This window comes from Diplotaxodon limnothrissa, linkage group LG3 (genome assembly GCF_057381915.1).
Source record: "Diplotaxodon limnothrissa isolate DT_005_m linkage group LG3, D_limnothrissa_male_GT1.1, whole genome shotgun sequence".
Lineage (NCBI taxonomy): Eukaryota > Metazoa > Chordata > Actinopteri > Cichliformes > Cichlidae > Diplotaxodon > Diplotaxodon limnothrissa.
This window is the reverse complement of record NC_140598.1, coordinates 41,246,930-41,268,436: the sequence shown is the minus strand read 5'-3', so window position 1 is coordinate 41,268,436 and position 21,507 is coordinate 41,246,930. Positions and strand designations below refer to the sequence as shown.

Sequence of the window (21,507 nt, the reverse complement as noted above, 5' to 3'; positions counted from 1 at the left end):
ACCACGAACACGTTCACCATCAAGGGCGTCTCTTTACGGAAGGGGCCGTCTGTGCAGCTGGATTTTGGATAGTTGGTGGAAAGAGAAAAGTGAGCAGCATCATCTACCGATGTGTGACATGCAGAAGACTTAGAGCTCCAGTAAGCTGCCAAAAAATGGCCAGCCTTCCGGTAGATCGTCTCTCAACAGACCCTCCCTTCACAAATGTTGGCCTTGATGTGTTTGGTCCTTGGAGTGTTTCTGCACGCCGGACTAGAGGAGGCTTCTCACACAGCAAAAGGTGGGCCGTGATTTTTACATGTATGAGCGTAAGAGCCGTACATATTGAAGTCATAGAATCCCTCGACACATCCAGCTTTATCAATGCATTAAGGCGGTTTCTAGCAGTTAGAGGGCCGGTCAAAAGTATTCGATTAGACAGAGGCACTAACTTTGTGGGTGCTTGTCAGTCCTTGAAGATACCTTCTAACATTGACCACAATGTTGACCACATGGCGATCGTGGCTCAAGAGTTGGGAGTTCGCCTTGTAATCGGAAGGTTGCCGGTTCGAGCCCCGGCTTGGACAGTCTCGGTCGTTGTGTCCTTGGGCAAGACACTTCACCCGTTGCCTACTGGTGGTGGTCAGAGGGCCCGGTGGCGCCAGTGTTCGGCAGCCTCGCCTCTGTCAGTGCGCCCCAGGGTGGCTGTGGCTACAATGTAGCTGCCATCACCAGTGTGTGAATGTGTGTGTGAATGGGTGGATGACAGGTTGTGTAAAGCGCTTTGGGGTCCTTAGGGACTAGAAAAGCGCTATACAAATACAGGCCATTTACCATTTACCATTTACAATGGTGTCAAGTCTTACCTGTCAGCCCAAGGATGCTCTTGGACATTCAACCCTCCACATGCCTCCCACTTTGGTGGAACGTGGGAAAGGATGATTGGTCTGGCTAGAAGGATTCTTGACTCCATGTTCCTCCAGCTCAAGGGGAAGCTGACCCATGAAGTGTTGGTAACTTTCATGGCAGAAGTAGCAGGCATCATTAATGCCCGGCCTCTTGTTCCTGTAACAACTGACCCCGACAACTCGTTCATTCTTACGCCAGCTGCTCTTCTAACACAGAAGGTAAACTGTGTTCCTGCTCCTCCAGGAGAGTTTGGAGCCTCTGACCTCTACAAGCATCAGTGGAGACAAGTCCAGCACCTGTCCAACACCTTCTGGGACAGCAACCTAGTGATCTTTTTTCACATTTGAGGGGGGCATTTAGAAGCACACCACATCACAGCTCTTGCATGCTTTTTATGCACGGCGCCAACTAGATGGGGAAGACCTACAAGATTATTCACATGCACTCTCTCAGTTGCTCAACGCTGCAATATAGCACTCTCCTAATGTAGTACCCAACACACTTTGGGATCAGTTCATTGAAGGTGTGCATGCTCCAAATCTTCCACATGAACTATGTAGGCTCTGTAGGGAGAAGCCTGAGTGTAGTAGTGATGTAGTAGAAATGGCTCTTAGAGCCGGATCTTTGAAGTGAACGATGCGAGCCGGCTCCTTATTGGGAGCTGTGGGTTTTTTGTTTTTTCTTTCTTTCTCTTGCCCTCTCTTTCACTTTTTTTCGCTTCACGCAGCAAGTTAACCCTTGTGTTTGCGCTGAGCAGAGACGGCAAACAGAGCCTTGCGTTTGCGCCCCTCCCCCCCACTCTCAACAGCAGTAGCACACAACAAGAGCAGGAGGGAGAGGGAAAGAAAGACAGCCGGGAGCAAAAACAAGAGACAACACCGTCACATTGGAAAGGTACAGTAAAGAAAATTAGTAATAAAATAAGTTACCAGTACTTTTTATGCAAAAACGCTGATAAACTCAATTTATTTGAGTTTTCTTAACTTAGAAAAACTAAGTAAGCTGGAAGTTTTGCTTCTCAGTGCGGAAGGATGAAAGATGTGTTTTGAAAATGCCACGCCACTACCGTCCTCCTCCCTCTCGGATCAGTCCGCATGTTCATGGTGCCAGCATTTTTTATGGAATATGTTGAGCAAACCTGGAGAAGCTTCAGCTCAAGATATTATTGTTGGCATTGCTGTGGATCTTTACCTGATACACTGACTTGGTGAGTAAATGTTTACTCTTATTCAAACTGATTTTGTGGCTTCTCTTAGTTTAGCACCAGGTTTATAATTTTGCTAGCTAGTTAATGTTAGCCTAGTATTGCTGTTGCCGCTGGGCTCATGTTACTTAAAAATTAACACCACAGACTTAAAAACCTTGTATAAAAATATGTCTGTGAAATCTTCTGTTGATTGCTTGAAATAAAAAAGTGAGATAAGAGCCCAGACAAAATTCTTCTGGAGGTGCAGCAGTTAGGGGTGTGGGGGGTATTTTCAATCTATAGCCATAACTAACTAACTATTAGGGGTGCAACGATACACAAAATTCACGGTTCGGTTCGGTTCGATACTTTGGTGTCACAGTTCGATATTTTTTCGATACAAAAGATGTTCATGCCTTTTTAATTTGTCATTTATTAAAATTATAAATGTATATTTTAACTCAAAAGTACAGTTTTTAAATGTAATGTTGCTGAAACAACAAAGTAATAAAAAAATAAATCTATCTGATCGAGAAATCACTCATCTTTGGAAAAGAGAGTTTATTACAGAGAAATGGCTCTTACCAAAATAAAAGTTATACCAAACGATTCTTCTGAGCTATATTCTCAGCAGCATATTAAACATATCAGGTCCCCATAAGGAGAATCATGTGCTAATGGCTGTCTAAATGACTCGGGTAAAGTTTGTAGCATGCGTGCTTGTTGTTTTTGTCTGCTTCCACTTGTCTTTGCACGAGGATGATGTCGGCGTAAATGTGCAGTCATATTCGTTGTGTTCCCACTAGTGCTGTCAGCGTTAGTCTCGTTAAAATAGTTTAATTATTTATATAGCACATTTAATTACAACAGGAGCGTTGACCAAAGGAGCGAAAAATGACATTAATGCCATAACGCTGCAAATCTCTGTTATCGACTTACCGCGGATCGCCCCGTCCGTGGGGCTGGACAGCGTCAACACGTTAACGAGCTAACTGCACTAACACACTAGTTCCCACCAATTGAGCATTGCGTGTCACATCCGACATAATATTTTACTTTTGTCCATGACGCACTTACCATCAGGGTCATGCTTCACATGAAAACCAAAATAGTTCAAAACGCCAGATCTGAATGAGGGTGGGGGAGGTTCAATTTCGGCTAGGGTTGAGGCAGTTGCCATGTTGCAAAGAGCTTAACTTCTGTCTTGCTAGCTTGCGCTGCGCTCAGTGGATCTGCGCTCGACAGTGCAGCCTAGGCGGCGTACTCAAACGCAGATCCACTGAGCTCTCAACACAGACAGCATCGTGAGAAGAAAAGTTGATAAAATAAATTACAATTTTAGTATTGTTCGATACATATACGTACCGAACCGAAAGCACTGTATCGAACGGTTCAATATTGATACGAGTATCGTTGCACTCCTAATATATATATATCATGTTTAACCTGAGTAGCAAAAGACCACAGGGGGGCTGAAAGCAATACGCTGGCAGTTAGCTGTGCTCGCCTACCGAGCCTTGACCTCCCGGTCAGCTATGGCGCTGGTGGATAACAGAGGTCTCCGAAAACGTGGAAGCACTTTTGCAAATATGTGGTATTTTGAAAAATTAAGTAGATATTTGAGCATTACACAGCTACATTCTCACCTGAAAATATCTTAAAAGGTTATTTTGTGACCCAGAAAGGGTAGTCTGGGGAAAAGGAGGATCGCATTTGTCGGCCACGGTTGTCGGAGCCTGTGCATACTTGTAAGCGCGGCAATGGCGGAGGAGCGCAGCTAAAAAATGTACAGGGAGTGCAGAATTATTAGGCAAGTTGTATTTTTGACGAATAATTTTATTATTGAACAACAACCATGTTCTCAATGAACCCAAAAAACTCATTAATATCAAAGCTGAATGTCTTTGGAAGTAGTTTTTAGGTTGTTTTTAGTTTTAGCTATTTTAGGGGGATATCTGTGTGTGCAGGTGACTATTACTGTGCACAATTATTAGGCAACTTAACAAAAAACAAATATATACCCATTTCAATTATTTATTTTTACCAGTGAAACCAATATAATATCTCCACATTCATACAGTGGGGCAAAAAAGTATTTAGTCAGCCACCGATTGTGCAAGTTCCCCCACTTTTTTTTTTTTTTTTTGCTGTTCGAAGCTTGCGAAGCATTTTATTAAACAATTACTGAAAAACAATTTAAAAAAACAAACAATACAGTTGAACAAAATACCTGTCCCATTGCTACACAATCACTTTTTTTTTGGAAAATAGGAAAATCATAACATGACTGGAATTATACATTGAAATAGCATGTCCTAAGGTTACTGCTCTCTTGGCAGATCCGCATCTTCTTTTTTCTTCCAGAAGCCATCAAAGGAAAAGTAATATAAGAATGGATCTAGACAACAGTTCACAGCACTAAGACATATCAATGGCTTTAATTCAGTAGGTTTAACTGTAACTACACCTACTGACAAAGGTAGGAAACAGATAGTAAACAAAACCAAGTTCATGACAAATATCAGCATTACATTCATCTTGTTGTTGATCGCAGAGTCACTGAGATGTCTGTGCAGTACGCAAGACACCATAACGGTGCACACAATGTTGACTGCTAGCATTGTGACTATTAACACAAGATGTACATTTGCTATATCTTTAGTTAAACCTGGTTTCCTGTCACGACTGAAATCAAAACATCCACTGTGGTTCTCATTTTTTAGAAAGTCCAAAGTCTCTGGAACATTCAATACCAGCACAAATAGCCAGACCACTGCTGCTCCTTTCCAGGCATTGGATGAAGTTCGAAGATGGCGTGACCTCAGAGGATAAACCACAGCCAGAAGTCTGTCCACGCTGATGAAAGTAATGAAGAAGGCGCTGGAGCGGATGTTGTTGCGAAAAAGCATTGTGATGAATTGGCACGCCATATTGCTCAGAGGCCATCTGTGGGTGGCGTGAAAGTAGATCCTCATGGGCAAAGAGATGATGACCAGCAGGTCTGATACTGCCAGGTTGACCATGAAGACAGCGTTGGGCGATTGGAGGCTGTGGTGGCGAAGAAGAATCCACAGTGCGACTGCGTTGAGAGGCAGACCTATCACCATAATGCAGCCAAAGACCCCAGCGTAAACCCTGTCCCCTGTAGTGACATTTGATGCGTTCATGATGAAGTTTCTGCCTCCTTTTTTAACTGAATTGCAGCTGAGCAGCAAACCTTCCACTCTCCGATGATTATCTGTGTGAAGTGAGGGTAGATTAGACAAGGGAGTGTAAAATATTGCAACAGGAAATCTGGTGGTGCAATTCGATCATGGCCACTGACGTTAATAGTTATAACATTTTTAAATGAAATATCTTGTTTGACAAATAATAAACACACTTTTTTTAGACAATCTGACAACATTTAGAACCAATACTATTAACACCTGAGCCTAGGTTAACTGTAAAAGCTGTATTTCCCCCCCACTCCCAATGAAAAACAGGTAGCATTAAAACCAGTTTTTACCATTTTCTTTTAACTATTTTACAACTATAAACTAGTTTTTTTTTTTTATAATTATGAATTTATTTTATTTTCAGTTGCAAACGGGACAGACATAACTGTGGGATAGGACAGGGGGAAAGAATGAAAGAAAACCAAAGGGGAGAAGAGATGGTGAGAAGGGGGGGAAGAGAGAAAAAGAAAAAGAAAAAAAAAAGAAAAAAAAAAACTCCTGGGTCACCTGTATGGAGAAAAAAAAAAAACAAACAGAGGAGACAGTCAAGTTCCCCCACTTAAAATGATGACAGAGGTCAGTAATTTGCACCAGAGGTACACTTCAACTGTGAGAGACAGAATGTGAAAAAAAAAAAAATCCATGAATTCACATGGTAGGATTTGTAAAGAATTTATTCGTAAATCAGGGTGGAAAATAAGTATTTGGTCACCTCAAACATGGAAAATCTCTGGCTCTCACAGACCTGTAACGTCTTCTGTAAGACGCTTTTCTGTCCCCCATTCGTTACCTGTATGAATGGCACCTGTTTGAACTCATCATCTGTATAAAAGACACCTGTCCACAGCCTCAAACAGTCAGACTCCAAACTCCGCCATGGCCAAGACCAAAGAGCTTTCGAAGGACAGCAGGAAAAGTATTGTAGACCTGGAGTTCTCCACCTCCACCTTGCTGGCGTCTGAGTCGGACTGGAGCTCTCTGCCCTTTACCAATCCAGCCACGGGCCCACCCATCTGGCCCATCAAGACTCACTCTCATTTCATCAGTCCATAAAACCTTAGAAAAACCAGTCTTGAGATATTTCTTGGCCCAGTCTTGACGTTTCAGCTTGTGTGTCTTGTTCAGTGGTGGTCGTCTTTCAGCCTTTCTTACCTTGGCCATGTCTCTGAGTATTGCACACCTTGTGCTTTTGGGCACTCCAGTGATGTTGCAGCTCTGAAATATGGCCAAACTGGTGGCAAGTGGCATCTTGGCAGCTGCACGCTTGACTTTTCTCAGTTCATGGGCAGTTATTTTGCGCCTTGGTCTTTCCACACGCTTCTTGCGACCCTGTTGACTATTTTGAATGAAACGCTTGATTGTTCGATGATCACGCTTCAGAAGCTTTGCAATTTTGAGACCGCTGCATCCCTCTGCAAGATATCTCACTATTTTTGACTTTTCTGAGCCTGTCAAGTCCTTCTTTTGACCCATTTTGCCAAAGGAAAGGACGTTGCCTAATAATTATGCACACCTGATATAGGGTGTTGATGTCATTAGACCACACCCCTTCTCATTACAGAGATGCACATCACCTAATATGCTTAATTGGTAGTAGGCTTTCGAGCCTATACAGCTTGGAGTAAGACAACATGCATGAAGTGGATGATGTGGACAAAATACTCATTTGCCTAATAATTCTGCACTCCCTGTATTACTTTTTCTGGGTCACAAAATAAACTTTTAAGATATTTTCAGGCGAGAATGTAGCTGTGTAAAGTTCAAGTATCTGCTCGATTTTTCAAGACATCACATATTTGCAAAAATGCTCAAACGTTTTCGGAGACGTCTATTTATTTTTTTTTTTCATGCTTTGTGGCATTTTTGGCATCTATATCTAATGTCAAATCTAACCTTTATTTAACAACATAAACAAACTCTATGTTACAATGACTGCACAGCCATTGAGGATCAAATCAACTTCTGAAAAATCTTCTTTTTTTTCTCCCTCTGCTTGCTTCTTACTGTCTTTGAGGCTCGGGACCAGCACTCCTGCTGTTGGACAGAAAGACATCAGTAAGTATTTTGGTTTTCCAATATATTAGCAACTGTCAGTGACATTTATATTAATCAGGCTGAACTTTAATCATACTTTAGATCAGCCAGTTTTCCTTATTGTTTTATTTGTGCTTTGGTTTGGGGAAGTTGTTTCTGTACTGATCTTTTTCTGTCTTCTGTTATTAGACTTGAGATATGACTGCACTATGCTGTTGCTGGTGACTCCAGTTAAGACATGCTGTGTAAGTAAACAAACAACAACAGTTTGGTCTGCATTTCTTGAAAGATCACATCCCCCAATCTTAGTTATAGTGAAGTCTGCAAGTTTTCTAACAGCAAAATTTGTTTTGTGCCCAAATCATTTTGCACATCATTAGAATGAAAGTCATTGGCCATGTTTGCACAGCCCTTTTTAAAATGATGCTTTCATGACATTATTGTGTGTCGGGTGGTGGTCACGGCTGTCCAGACTGACAAGTGGGACATTGAATGTCACCTCTCCGGTGGGGAGGGAGCCTGAGATTGTCTAAATTGAAGTCTGTTCTATACCAAATGCAGAAAAAATGTTTTAAGAAAGCAATTAAGTTCATGTTCCAATTTTATTAATTTAATTTCTTATTGTTTGCTTGCAGGACACCAGGAGAGATGAGTCCTCCGTCACAGATGGTGTGGTCAGTGAAGATGGTCGCCTGCAGGTTCAAGCTCATTGCATCTCCAACCCACATCCACTGCCGCTGTACTTAAGGGAAGTTAAAGACTTTCTTCTGCACCTGCATTTGGATCACCTCGATCCATGATAGTCATTCAGGCAGTAATGCCTGGACTGGAAACAAGCCATCCTTAAAATATTACAACATTCCAGCTCATGTGTTGGAATGAAAAACAAATGTGTTGTTTAAATTAGAGACTGCACTTGTGACAGAACAACAAATATTTTATTTTGATTATATAAGTAAGTACAAAACAAAGTTGTGGTAGGCCTAAACTTATTTTCAGAATAATTACATCTGAGACTTTGTTTCATTGTAAGATTATAACAGTGATGGCAATATAATTGTTTGTTGTTCAGCAGAACAGTGTCCAGTATGTTGGCTGTTATACTTTGTTGTCTTTGAAAATAAAAGTTGGGCTCATTTTAACATCATTACAAAAAGTGTTGTTAATTATTTTTAATCATATTCAGGTTACCACAAATTGTTTTTAATTTAGTTCAACTTGAAATGTTTGTCAGTAGGTAAACAATTAGTACTGTACAGTCAGAAATAACAAGTTATTCTTAATACTGCAGACTTGCAATGAATAAGTTGTCCTAACAGTCATCTTAAGTAAACTTTACTCAATTTTTTGAGGCAACGAGTTTACATAGTTTTCTAGGAACTAACAAGGTTGTACAGTGTACTCAAAATGGGTAAGTTGCCCTAACCCAGACCTTCCCAAAGTGTCGGGCCCGCCCCCTAGGGGGGGCACAGAGCCATTGCAGGGGGGGGGCGCAGCATGAAAAGGGGAAAAAAAAAAAACCCAACGCTTGGACACTGCTAGCATGGGGTGCCCACACAAACGCAAAGCAGGAGATGAAGCATAGCTGAATATGTTTCCAAACCAACTTCATTCTAACCCAAAGACTAGAAAATATGGTGAAGCATATCTGCCCTTTGGTTTCACCTGCACAAGTGCCAAGATAGGTCTCTCCTGCAGAATTGGTTTTCCCTTTAGTCGGGAGCAGCACTGGCTTGTCACGGACAAACAGTATCCCACATTCTTGATTTTTAGTTCACAAAAACTTGTTGTAATGACTAACTACTCCTGACATTTTGGAGATGTTAGCTCTTTATACAGTAAAGTTACAGCGGGATACAAATAACATCAGGCTGATCCTGCCACGATTTGTTCTCCCGGTTCAAATCACAGACAAACAGTATCCCACAGCTGTTTATGTTTTTAAACCTATTTTGCACAGAGAGGCATTTTTTGAAAAATGTATTGATAGCGATGTTGAATATTATTACACAGGAAAAAAACAACTACATGTAAAATAATCACACCGTGACGCCTCTGCCTTTCTAAATAGAGGGCTGCGTGTGTATATGTAAGCATGTAAAACCTGAAGATAGAGACAAAATACTGTTAATCTGACTATCTGCCATTCTGCAATTCATCTCATGTAAACAATAACGTGGCGCACAGCGTGACGTGGCACACTTTGCATGACGAACTCCGTATTCCTCGTCCACACATAAACCCAAAAAAGGAGTTTTAAAAAATACAAGAATTTGGGAGAAATAGTACAAGATAACAGAAAGAATATGTTTAGCCAGAAATACGTAAACATTACAGAGATACTATGATTTGGAATGTTAACATGACATCTTAGTAAAAATACTGTGATTAAAGAGAGACACGAAAACTTAGCAGAAATACTATATTTAGTAGAAATACTATAATTTGGCAGAAATGCAATATTTAGCACAAATCCTATAAAATAGCAGAAATAGTATGATTTAGCAGAAATGCTGTGTTTAGCACAAATACTAAAAAGTAGCAGAAATACTATGATTTAGCAGAATAGCAATAACTGAAGTAGAAATATTGGAAAAGTAAAATGACAAGATGAAAAAGAAAACAGAACATGATTCACCTGTGAAAAAAAAATAAAGAAATAAAAATAAATTAAAAAAGCAAGAAGGAACAGCCAACAGATACACACAAAATCAAATATGGATACACAAATGCACAGAAAGAGACACACACACAGGGTCTATGCCAGTCAACCAGTCTGAATATATTATATTTTTATCCAACAACGAGATGCTGCCCTAAAAAGGGTCTTTCTCTTTCTCTCTCTCTCTCACACACACACACACACACACACACACACACACACACACACACACACACACACACACACAACAGAAGCAGCAAGTGAACAGGGGCTGTTGACATCATGTTTGTAGGTCAGTCAAACAGCTGTGAGCTTCTCAATTTGACTCCACCAATCAGAGAGGCTGTGTGGTCTTTCCTGCCAAAACTGGTGCACCAAGGCTTTTACACACACACGCAGCACAGAGAAACAGGATTTTGCCGTCCATTTCTCATAGTGAGGATTCTCCTCAAACAAATGGCCATAATTACCTAACCGTAAGGGCTACAACTGTCATTCTTACGGTGTGTTCACACCGAACGCGATAGACGCGAACGAAAACGCCCGATTTCAGCGATATCGCCGTCTTCGCCTATAGTATAGTATATTCTGGTATAGTATATTTGTATATAATCCCTGCAGCTGTCAGACTCTATAACAGGGGTCACCAGCCTTTATTAAAACTGAGAGTTAGATAAAACTGTAAACAGTTTGGTTCATCTTTAGTTATATGGTTCTATCTAGCATATTCCATCTCTTCAACCTGAGCCTGAGGTTGGGAAGAGTCCCACAGCTCTGGAAAACCTCCTGTGTTGTACCAGTGCCAAAGACTTCACGCCCCAAGGACCTCAACAGCTACAGGCCGGTGGCTCTGACATCCCACCTGATGAAGACCCTGGAGCGGTTGGTCCTGGCTAAGCTTCGGCGCCTAACAAGCTCATCACTGGACCCACTTCAGTTTGCCTACCAGCCTGGCATTGGAGCAGATGATGCCGTCATTCACCTCCTACATCGTTCCCTCGCTCACCTGGAGACCGCTGGAAGCACTGTGAGAATCATGTTCTTTGATTTCTCCAGTGCCTTCAACACTATTCTTCCCTCGGTTCTGAAGGACAAGCTGGAGAACTCTGGAGTGGACCATCACCTCACTACCTGGATTTTGGACTACCTCACCGACCGACCACAGTATGTGAGGACTCAGGGCTGTGTGTCGGACAGGGTCGTCTGCAGTACGGGGGCCCCACAGGGAACGGTTCTGGCTCCGTTCCTCTTCACCATCTACACTGCAGACTTCTCCCACAATTCCACCCTGCAGAAGTTCTCTGATGACTCTGCAATAGTCGGCCTCATCACTGATGGGGACGACAAGGAGTACAGAGGACTGACTCAAGACTTTGTGGACTGGTGCCAGCTGAACTACCTCCAGATCAACGCCAGTAAAACCAAGGAGCTGGTGGTAGACTTCCGCAGGCACAAGCATTCTCCACTGCAACCACTGAACATCCAGGGTATGGACATTGAGGCTGTGGACAGCTACAGGTACCTTGGTGTTCATCTGAACAACAGACTGGACTGGACTCATAACTCAGACGCCCTCTACAGGAAAGGGCAGAGCAGGCTGTACCTGCTGCGGAGACTCAGGTCGTTTGGGGTGGAGGGCCCACTCCTGAAGACCTTCTATGACTCTGTGGTGGCTTCTGCTATCTTTTATGGTGTGGTCTGCTGGGGCGGCAGCATCTCTGCTGGGGACAGGAAGAGACTGAACAGGGTGATCCGAAGGGCCAGCTCTGTCCTAGGATGCCCTCTGGACCCAGTGGAGGTGGTGAGTGACAGGAGAATGGCGGCTAAGCTGTCATCCCTGTTGGACAACGTCTCCCACCCCATGCAGCAGACTGTGACAGCACTGAGCAGCTCCTTCAGTGGGAGACTGCGGCACCCACGGTGTGGGACGGAGAGATTTCGCAGGTCTTTCCTCCCCACTGCTGTCAGACTCCACAACAAAGACTTTAACTGAACAAACACACACATCCACACATGTGCAATAACACTAAGTGCAATAATCTTTTCTGGCATCGTTGTATTTTTACTCAGTTGTATATAGCATTCGTATTCTATTTTTATCTTATTGTATATTTTTATTCTATTTTATTCTACTGTATATAGTATATTATTTTATTCTATTCTGTACAGCTGTGTACTGTATTTATTCTTATTGTATTCTAATTTTTGCGTCATAACTTTTGCACTGTCCACTTCCTGCTGTGACAAAACAAATTTCCCACGTGTGGGACTAATAAAGGTTATCTTATCTTATCTTATCTTATCTTGATATGCTGTCTTATCACAGGTTAATTTGTCAAAAATATTAACAATGATTTAAGCAAGGAAAGGGCTACATGTCAACATACAACTCTTTATTTCTATTAATGTCTTACTTCATTCCTGCCTGATTGACATGTTTAGGAATTATGAGTGATTGGCACACTGTAGTAGCAAAAGTTGCTACCAATCAAATTATGATATGTGTAGGGTAATTTCCAATAAACCAAGTTCAAAAAAGGAGAGTCTATGGCTGACGCGTGTTCCTGGTTTCCAAAAGAAATGCTTCCAGTTGCATTATGATTTGAAGACTGTTTATTTATTACAAACTGAAGATGTAACAATGAACTCCTTCCTAAAAAAGCATGAAAGTCCCAAAAAATAGCAGTTATCCAGAACTACCTGTGCACACGGTCAGAAAACCGTGAGACTCCTAACCTCTCTGTCCATGCTCCTCCCCTTCTCACACAGGGTTTCATGCTACTATTGCACTTACATACTTAAAGTGAGAGGTACCCCCTTTTAGGTTCCAATCCCAAAACAGTGACTTAAAATTACTTTATGTAAACACATAAATTTTCACATTTATTAATCCTGAAAAGATGACTTATGTAATGAATCTATGAATTATAAAACAAACATGAACTCAATCGTAAATAAAAATATAAAGCAGACGTCTGGCGCTTACATTACCGGCCCCTAATTGTTCTAATAATGTATTGCCTTGGAACAATTACCACGTTTTTTAACTTTACAAACTTAATATGAACCACGTTAGACATATCCAATGTTTAAACACATGACAAAATATTATTTATAGACAAATGAATTGTCCAATACTTTGCCAATCAGCTTTGCAAAGTATATTAAGTCTGGTTTCTGTCCATTTCCAAAAGAACAGATGAAAAAGAATAAGAAAGAAAAGAAGGAAAGAGATGATCTTTCCCATAATCCATGAATTTCGTGGTGCACAGTCGTCCACAAGAAGAATGACATCTCCTTCTGCAAAGTTTCTTGATGCTGTGGCCCACCGCTGACGTTCCTGAAGTTGAGGTAGGTATTCTTTAGTCCATCTCTTCCAAAATAGATTGGACATATATTGCACCTGTTTCCATCTACTTCGTGAGTAGAGGTCATTCTGGTCAAACAATCCTGGAGGCAATGAAGGTTTTGTTTTCAACAACAAAAGATGATTAGGTGTCAGAGCCTCCAAATCATTTGGGTCGCTTGATGCCCTGGTGATTGGTCAGCTGTTGATGATCGACTCTGCCTCACATAAGACTGTATGAAGGCATTCTTCTTCCAGAACTTGTCCTCTCATAGTAGAATTCAGCACTTTTCGTATTGATCTTATCAACCTCTCCCATGCTCCGCCATGATGTGAAGCAGTGGGAGGGTTAAATGTCCACTAAATTCCATGCTGTTGAAATAGATGCTGAAACGGTGAAGTGTTCCAGTCAGTGACTGCTTCCTTCAGTTCACGATTGGCAGCAACAAAATTTGTCCCATTATCTGAGCGAATCTCCTTCACTTGTCCTCTCCGTGCTATGAAGTGCCAGATTGCATTTATGCATGAATCTGTGTCTAATGCTGAGAAGTAATTTATCAGTCTCTTGAATGGAGCAACATTTTCTTCCACCTCTATCTTGTTTACTGTGGCTCTCTTGATCTCAGGATCACCAGAAGTGATTTCCGAACAATTCAATGGAGTGTTAGGCCAAAACTCTACTGGACTGCGAAGAAAATCTGGCCCAGACATCCATGTTCTGTTCTTCATAAATTCATCTATTCTTTGCCCTCTTGAGGCGCAGTCAGCAGGATTCTTGTCTGTGCTGATGTGTTTCCACTGTTCCACATCAGAGCCTTTCAGAATAGCTGCAACTCTGTTTGCCACAAACGTACGAAAACGCGTGGTCTCATTCCGGAGATACTGGAGCACCACCGTACTGTCTGTCCAAAAAACTGATTCTGCAAGGTTCAGTTGTAGCTCTCTTCTCAGGACACTATCCATCCTAATGGCTACTGTAGCAGCAGTCAATTCCAGACGGGGTATGGTAGGAGGCCTGAGAGGCGCCACTCTGGACTTGCCCATCATAAATGCACATTGTGTCTCATTGCTCGTGTTACGCATGAGTAGGTAGCTGACTGAGCCATATGCATCCTCACTTGCGTCTGCAAAGTGATGTAGTTGTGCAAATACATCATTTCCAAAATCTTTGGGCTTGAAACATCTTGCAACTGAGAAGTGTTCCAAAGCAGGAAGGCTGGTTAACCAGTCAGTCCACCGCCTCTTTATGTGCTCAGGTAAGTCGTCATCCCACCCGATCTTAAATCTGCACAATTCTTGCAGGATAATCTTTGCTGGCAAGACTGCTGGCGCCAAAATGCCTAATGGGTCATACACTGATCCAATGACAGAAAGAAGTCCTCTTCTTGTAAATGGGCGATCTTTGATGTTGATCTTAAATCTGAATGTGTCTGACTCAACACACCAATTGAGACCAAGGGCCCTCTCAAGTGGAAGTTTGCCATGATCCAGGTCCAGGCTTTTCATTTCTGCTGCCAGTTCATCATTTGACAGTTGTACTGCATAGCCCTTTTTAAGAAGGTCTTCCATGAAGTCTGTGTACTCTTGTCGGAAGCAGTCATTCCTGAGAAATTTAAGCCTCAAGTTACGTGCTCGTTGTTCAGCGACTGAGCGATTATTTGGCATGTTGACCAATCTGTTCTTCAGAGGTAGACATATTGTATAGTGGCCATCCATCAGTTTTGCAGATTCCATGGCCATGTCCATAAACTGATGGTCCTCTCTTGACATTTCCACTTCATCATGTTTTCCTCCCTCTGGAAAATCCACCATGAACTGTTGAAGCCACAGGTTCTCTAAACGGCTCACTGATATGCGGTTTGCATTAGCCTTGGCTGGGTTTCTCTCGTCTGCATGACAGCCAGTTTCTCTCAAAGGTCCATTCACAGTCCAACCTAGCTTGGTTCTTACAGCATACGGTCCATTACCTACACTGCTTACAACCTCCCATGGCTCCATTGCTTTAGGTACATTTGCTCCGATAAGCAATCCAATGTCAGTCTCAATTCGAGGCAGTTTTACTTCTTTAAGGTAAGGCCACTTTTCGAGATCCTTCTGTAGGGGTATGTTTTCTTTTCCTACAGGTATTGTCCTTTGTGTGAAGACATCTGGCAGATCAATAAAGTCGTCACCAGATAAACTACTGACCTCCAAGCCTGACACTACGTGAGTACAGACAGGTTTCTCTTCATTTATAGTTTTCAGTAGTATGTCAGTTTTCCTTCCAGTGATCTTCAATTTGTCCATTAATGTCGCTGTACAGAATGTGGCAGAGCTTCCTGGGTCCAAGAAGGCGTAAGTCTGCACTACTACACTTCCCCCTTTTGGCTTTGACCTGTACAGGAACTATTGCAAGTGTGCAGTCATCTTCCCCGGCCCCAGTTGGCCCACAATCCTCAGACTCTGCACAGACAAAAGCACTTAAGATCCTTTGACTTTCACTGTTCTTAGTTTTCTTCTCTGTGTCAGCATCTGTGTCCCTTTTCTTGATATGCAACAATGTATGATGAGCAAGAGAACATACCTCACAGCTCACCTTTCTCTTACAAAGTTTGCTCATGTGACCTTGCTTCAAACAGCTAAAACACAGTCCTTTGCCTTTCAAAAATTCCAACTTTTCGTTGTGTGGCTTGCCCTTAAACTTACCACACAGGTCTATGATGTGCCCACCGTTACAGAACAGACATGCCTGTGGAGTGGGTTTCACATAATTTGTGTTTTCCATTGGCTTTGTGTCTTTCTCCTGAATGTCCAATGGTATGGCACTGGTGGTGAATGACTTCTTCATTACAACCCTTTTCTGATCCTTGTTACTGTTTTGTTTAATGGTGAATGGTTTAGCAGTGGTGCTATCCTTTATGTCACCAAAAACAGGGTGAAGTGCAATTTTGGCTTGTTTATTAATAAACTTCACCAAATCCTTGAACTTGACTCTTCTGTCGCCTCGCTCTTGCATACCACACACAACAGATCTCCACCTTTCACGTAACTTGTATGGAAGTTTTGCTACAATGGCTTTCAAGCTTGCGACATTATCAAATTCCTCCATGTAACTCACTTCAGCCATGGTGTTACAGCAAGCTGTCAGAAAGAGTGAAAACGCATTTAAAGCTTCTGCATCTTCTGGCTTGATAAGTGCCCAGTTTGAGACCTTGTTCATGTAGGCTACAGCAACTTTGTAGTCATTTCCAAAATGCTCTTTAAGGAGCTGTTTAGCCTTGTGATAGCCTACATCTGGCTTCATATGAAGGCAGCGCTTTATTAGCTCTTTCGGCTGTCCATTAGTGAACATACATACATACATACATACATACACATACATAGAAAACTTAGACGAGGGGGGTACTATGTTGTCAGAAATAGCTGTCTGACTGTGAGGTACTGCAACAGCAGAGGGCACCAATACTCCTTGGAAGCGTGTTGTCCGCCAAACCAACGAAGAAGAAGATAGCGCCACTTCTAACGGTCCAGACTGACTCCTGCTCAGCAAGGGAGGCCAGCAGCAGCCTGCACCGAACTAACAACCTTCTATTTCAATTTAAGTATATCATTAGACATTAAACGTATATCAGCTGAGATCACAGTTCGCTTAGTCAGTTTTCTTGTTGCATTGAAAGCGTTCCTCTGTTACAGGCTTCGCCTTCAGTCCTGCTTAGTTTTCTGGAAAGTTCATGCTAATGCAGCAGGTTGAAGATTTTAGCTAGCTTTACTGTGAAACAAAATCCAGGAGCAGCAAAAGACAATGTTCCTTTTTGATTTCTGTGCCAAGTCAGTGAAGTCACTGAGGGGTTATATATTTCATTGTGACCTGCTTCTGCCATCCTGACCATTGTAGAGGAAATTTAAAAAATATATATATATGAGTTGGGTCAGTCATATACTCTGAATAAGCTCACTACACTTCTTAAAACTAAAACAACATTGTCTGATGAGGGTATTTCCAAGCTTCGTGAGGCGATCAAGGTATCCAGATATGTGTAACAGGTGAGCAATCAGCGGAGTCTTCATCAGATGTACTGTGTGACATTAGTGATGGTCAGATATTCAAAAGTAGTACTTTTATTTATTTTTTTTACCAGAATCCATTATGTTTCAAACTACTGCTATACCAAGATGCCTTCGAAGTTTTTAATCCTGTAGGTTATGGAAATAAATAGATAAAATTGTAGTTAAAGGAACCATGTTTTGCATGCTGTATATAATTTGGGCTCACATTGCACTGGTGGCTTCTGCTTTAGTCGTACACAACATTTCTGTAGATACTGTTTAATGACGCAATGTGTTTTTCAGGGTGGTGATCCAAATCAGTGTGGAGCAGAATGCACCATAGAGATGTACAACTCTCCTGTTGAACACCTCAAGACTGAAGGTACACCAGATATAGAAGGAGTAAAGTCAGTGCCGTAGCTCCGCAAACGCACATAACGCACACTGCGTAGGGCACCAAATGGCCGGTAGGGCACCAAAAAAATCAGGGTCGTAAAAAAAAAAAGTAAACCATATTAATACTATAAATATCATATGCATTAATATGGTTAAACAATACAAAAGCAACATAAAACAATTTTCCCGAGAAAAGGGGTGAATCTGCTTTGTGCCCTGTCTCCAGTCTCCTCCTGGTGCCCCCCCACTCCCAGTGGTCTGTTCTATAATTGGTAAACACCTGTTTGAACATGGCCTCGAAACGGCAACAGGAGTCGGGAGCGGAGAAAAGAAAGAAGAAGAGGAAGCGTGATGAAACTCAGGCGTCGCTTGCCGGTAAGGCAATGTTTAAATAATAATAATAAAAAAAGTTCATTATTGTAGCCCTTGCTTGCACGCTCATGTCCGTCAACTCTGTGATAGCTCCTGTTAGCAGTGTTCATACTGTGTTAACAAATGTTGCAAATGATTGATGTTGGGTAGTTTGTTTACGTTGTGGATATGAATATAGAATGGACTACTAAAAGCAACTCATCATGGTCACTCAATTGACGGTTTTCAGATAACGTTAGCAATCGTCACGATTGCTAACGTTATCGTGATTCGTGAGACTAGCATTTCCCTCCTCAGGTTGCTAGCTGGCTAACGTCATGCATGCTACTGATTAACCTTAACTTTGGGATAGGTCAGTGATGCAGTCAAGTATTATTATCAGATTAGACAAGATTACTTTGTATGTTGCTGCATTTCAGGATATCTATAAAGACGCATATCTTATTTATGCCATTGACGTCTGAACACATAAATAGTTCTCGTCTTTCTTTAGGTTCATAGATCAAGGGCGACATCTGTTGGTGAAACTGTAATATGAAACCTATATCTTCCAGTAATATAGATTTCCTACTTGCGCATTTATATCAAATTATGTACAGCATGTTTATATTGCCATTTGCCATTATGAAAATCTATACATGTAAAATATAGTTAGTAATTTTTAAATGTACCAGTGACTTACTTAATTTATTAGTCTTATAATGCAATCTTTCGTAGGCCTACTGTAGATTCAAAATTGTATTTCTGTAAAATCCCTGAATATTTTCTCTTGTATGCAGGGTCAATGCTTAAATATGTTCAAGGAGGATCTCAAGGACAGGATGAACCATCCAGTAGTAGTGCCATCCCTGGACATCAACCACCAGCCATTGTAGACCCTGCAACAATCCCTAGCCAAGAAGAACAAGAACCATCAACCACCAGTTCAGGTACAGTTCCATACACAAGTACCACTGAGAGTCCTGTCACTGAGAGACTATCAGAAAGTGACACTGTGGAGACATGTGTGCCCCCTTCAACCGATCCTGCTCTTTGGCCAGCTCACATTGTAGATGCTGATCGTGTTGAAATTGTGCGGAGAGGTCCTTTTAATGTCAGCTCTGATTTTAATTTTCCAAAGGGGCCTGATGGAAGAGCATTTCACACTAGCCTTAAGTTCAAAATTCTTCCCAATGGAGAAAAGGTTCACCGGAGCTGGTTAGTGTACTCACCGCAGAACAATGCTGTGTTCTGCTTTGCATGTAAGCTTTTCAGTGTGAAGGATATAAAGCTGAGTACAGAGGGCTTCAGTGACTGGTCGAACATCAACATCCGTTTGAGGGGTCATGAGTGTAGCCAAGACCACATACAGTGCATGCTTAAGTGGAGAGAACTGGACACACGGCTAAAGAAAAGCATGGCAATAGATCAACAGGAGTTGACCTTACTAGAGGCAGAAAGGAAAAAGTGGCGAGAGATTCTCAAACGATTACTCTCAATAACTCTCTCACTGGCTTCCAGAAATTTGTCTTTTAGGGGCTCTTCTGACTGTCTTTATGAGCCGGACAATGGCAACTTCTTGAAGGAAGTAGAGCTTATGGCAACATATGACCTTGTAATGGCAAATCACTTGGCCAACATAAAAGATGAAGGTTCCCACACACATTACCTCAGCCCTGAGACACAGAACGAACTAATTCAGATTATCTCTTCAGAAACATTCCGCGCCATTGTGAAGCAAATCCAGTTGGCAAAATACTTCTCCATCATTCTTGACTGTACTCCAGATGTGAGTCACACTGAACAAATGTCAGTCATAGTACGCATTGTTTGTTTCCAAGCACAACCAGATATTAAAGAATACTTTCTTGGCTATATAAATGTGGAGCAAACAACTGGCCTTAACCTGTCCAATGTTGTCCTTGACAAGTTGAAGGAGCTTGGCATTCCATTTGAAAACTGTCGAGGACAGGCCTATGACAATGGGGCCAACATGAAGGGGAAGAAGCAAGGTGTTCAGGCCAGACTGCTACAATTAAACCCGAGAGCATTGTTTGTGCCTTGTGGAGCTCACACGATGAATCTGGTCATAGCTGATGCTGCCAAGTCCTCTCCAGATGCAACTGGCTACTTTGGGTATTTGCAGAAGTTGTTCAATTTCTTTTCCAGTGCCACCCAGCGATGGGCCATTTTAACAAAACATGTGAAATTGACACTTAAATCTTGGAGTGACGTTAGATGGGAAAGCAGGCTTCAAAGTGTAACTGCTGTCCGGAGTCAGACAAAAGAAGTGAGGGATGCTCTCCTGGAGGCCAGAGAAGCTGTAAGTGATGCAGTCGCAAAGGTGGAGGCTCAAGTGCTTGCTGAGGAAGTAGCCTCATTTCGATTTTTGATTTGCTCCATCGTGTGGTGTGAACTTCTTACAATCACAAACCAGGTGAACAAGTTACTACAGTCCAGCTCCATGCAGCTCGATGTTGCTGTCAGGCTCATTGACACTGCCAAAAGTAACCTCTCTAAATACAGACAGTCTGGGTTTGATGAGGCTGTGTCAGCTGCCAAAGAACTCTGTGAGGCCCTGAACATAGAACCACAGTTGAAGGAGAAAAGGCTCAGGAGCACAAAAAGGCAGTTTGCATATGAAGCTGTTGATGAGCCCCTCCATGATGCCCTTAAAAAGCTTGAGGTCACATTTTTCAATTGTGTTGTGGACTCTGCTTTAATCTCCCTACAGGAGAGGTTTGAGACCATGAATCAAGTGAAGGAGAAATATGGAGTGCTGCTTGATTTCAGCAAAGTGAATGGGATGTCCAAGGAGGATTTAAAAAAAACACTGCACTGAAGTACAGAAGACACTGACAGATAAGGGAGTAGCTGACATTGATGGACCTGAGATGATGCAGGAAATCATCAACCTTCCTCAGCTGCCACCACAGACGTCTGCTTTGGAAATGCTGTCATTTTTACATGACAATCAGCTTCAAGAGGTATATCCCAATCTGTGGATTGCTCTGCGTATTGCACTGACCCTGCCTGTCACAGTTGCCTCTGCTGAGCGAAGCTTTTCAAAGCTCAAACTCATTAAAACGTACCTGCGTTCATCAATGGGGCAGGAACGTTTAAGTGGTCTGGCTGTTATCAGCATCAATGGTGACGTGGCTCAGAAGCTATCATATGATGACCTTATAGCTGATTTTGCAACCAGAAAATGCAGGAGTGTGCCTCTCTAGGCCCTAGAGAGGCACACCACGCCTGCATTTTCTGGTTGTCAGAGTATGCCCTAGAGTCTAGGGCATACTCTGACAACGAATTGTAAAAATGTTTAACATAGTTACTTAAGGAATGTGGCTTTTGTGTTCAAATTCTTATTTTTCTTATTTAAGTTTCTTATTTAAATTCT

The 21,507-nt window shown here is 42.0% G+C and overlaps 1 protein-coding gene across 1 annotated transcript; it reads right to left on the bottom strand.

Annotated features, from left to right (window-relative positions):
- Nucleotides 1-4,395: 4,395 nt before the first annotated feature.
- On the bottom strand, nucleotides 4,396-5,241 carry LOC146635852 (lysophosphatidic acid receptor 6-like). The gene has a single exon (XM_085350635.1). The coding sequence runs from the start codon at nucleotides 5,239-5,241 to the stop codon at nucleotides 4,396-4,398; it is 846 nt and encodes a 281-aa protein (XP_085206761.1).
- Between the last annotated feature and the right edge of the window lie 16,266 nt (nucleotides 5,242-21,507).

What these genes read in the sequence shown, in the direction of transcription:
- LOC146635852 (XM_085350635.1), bottom strand. Translation starts at nt 5,241, where the DNA reads ATGAACGCATCAAATGTCACTACAGGGGACAGGGTTTACGCTGGGGTC.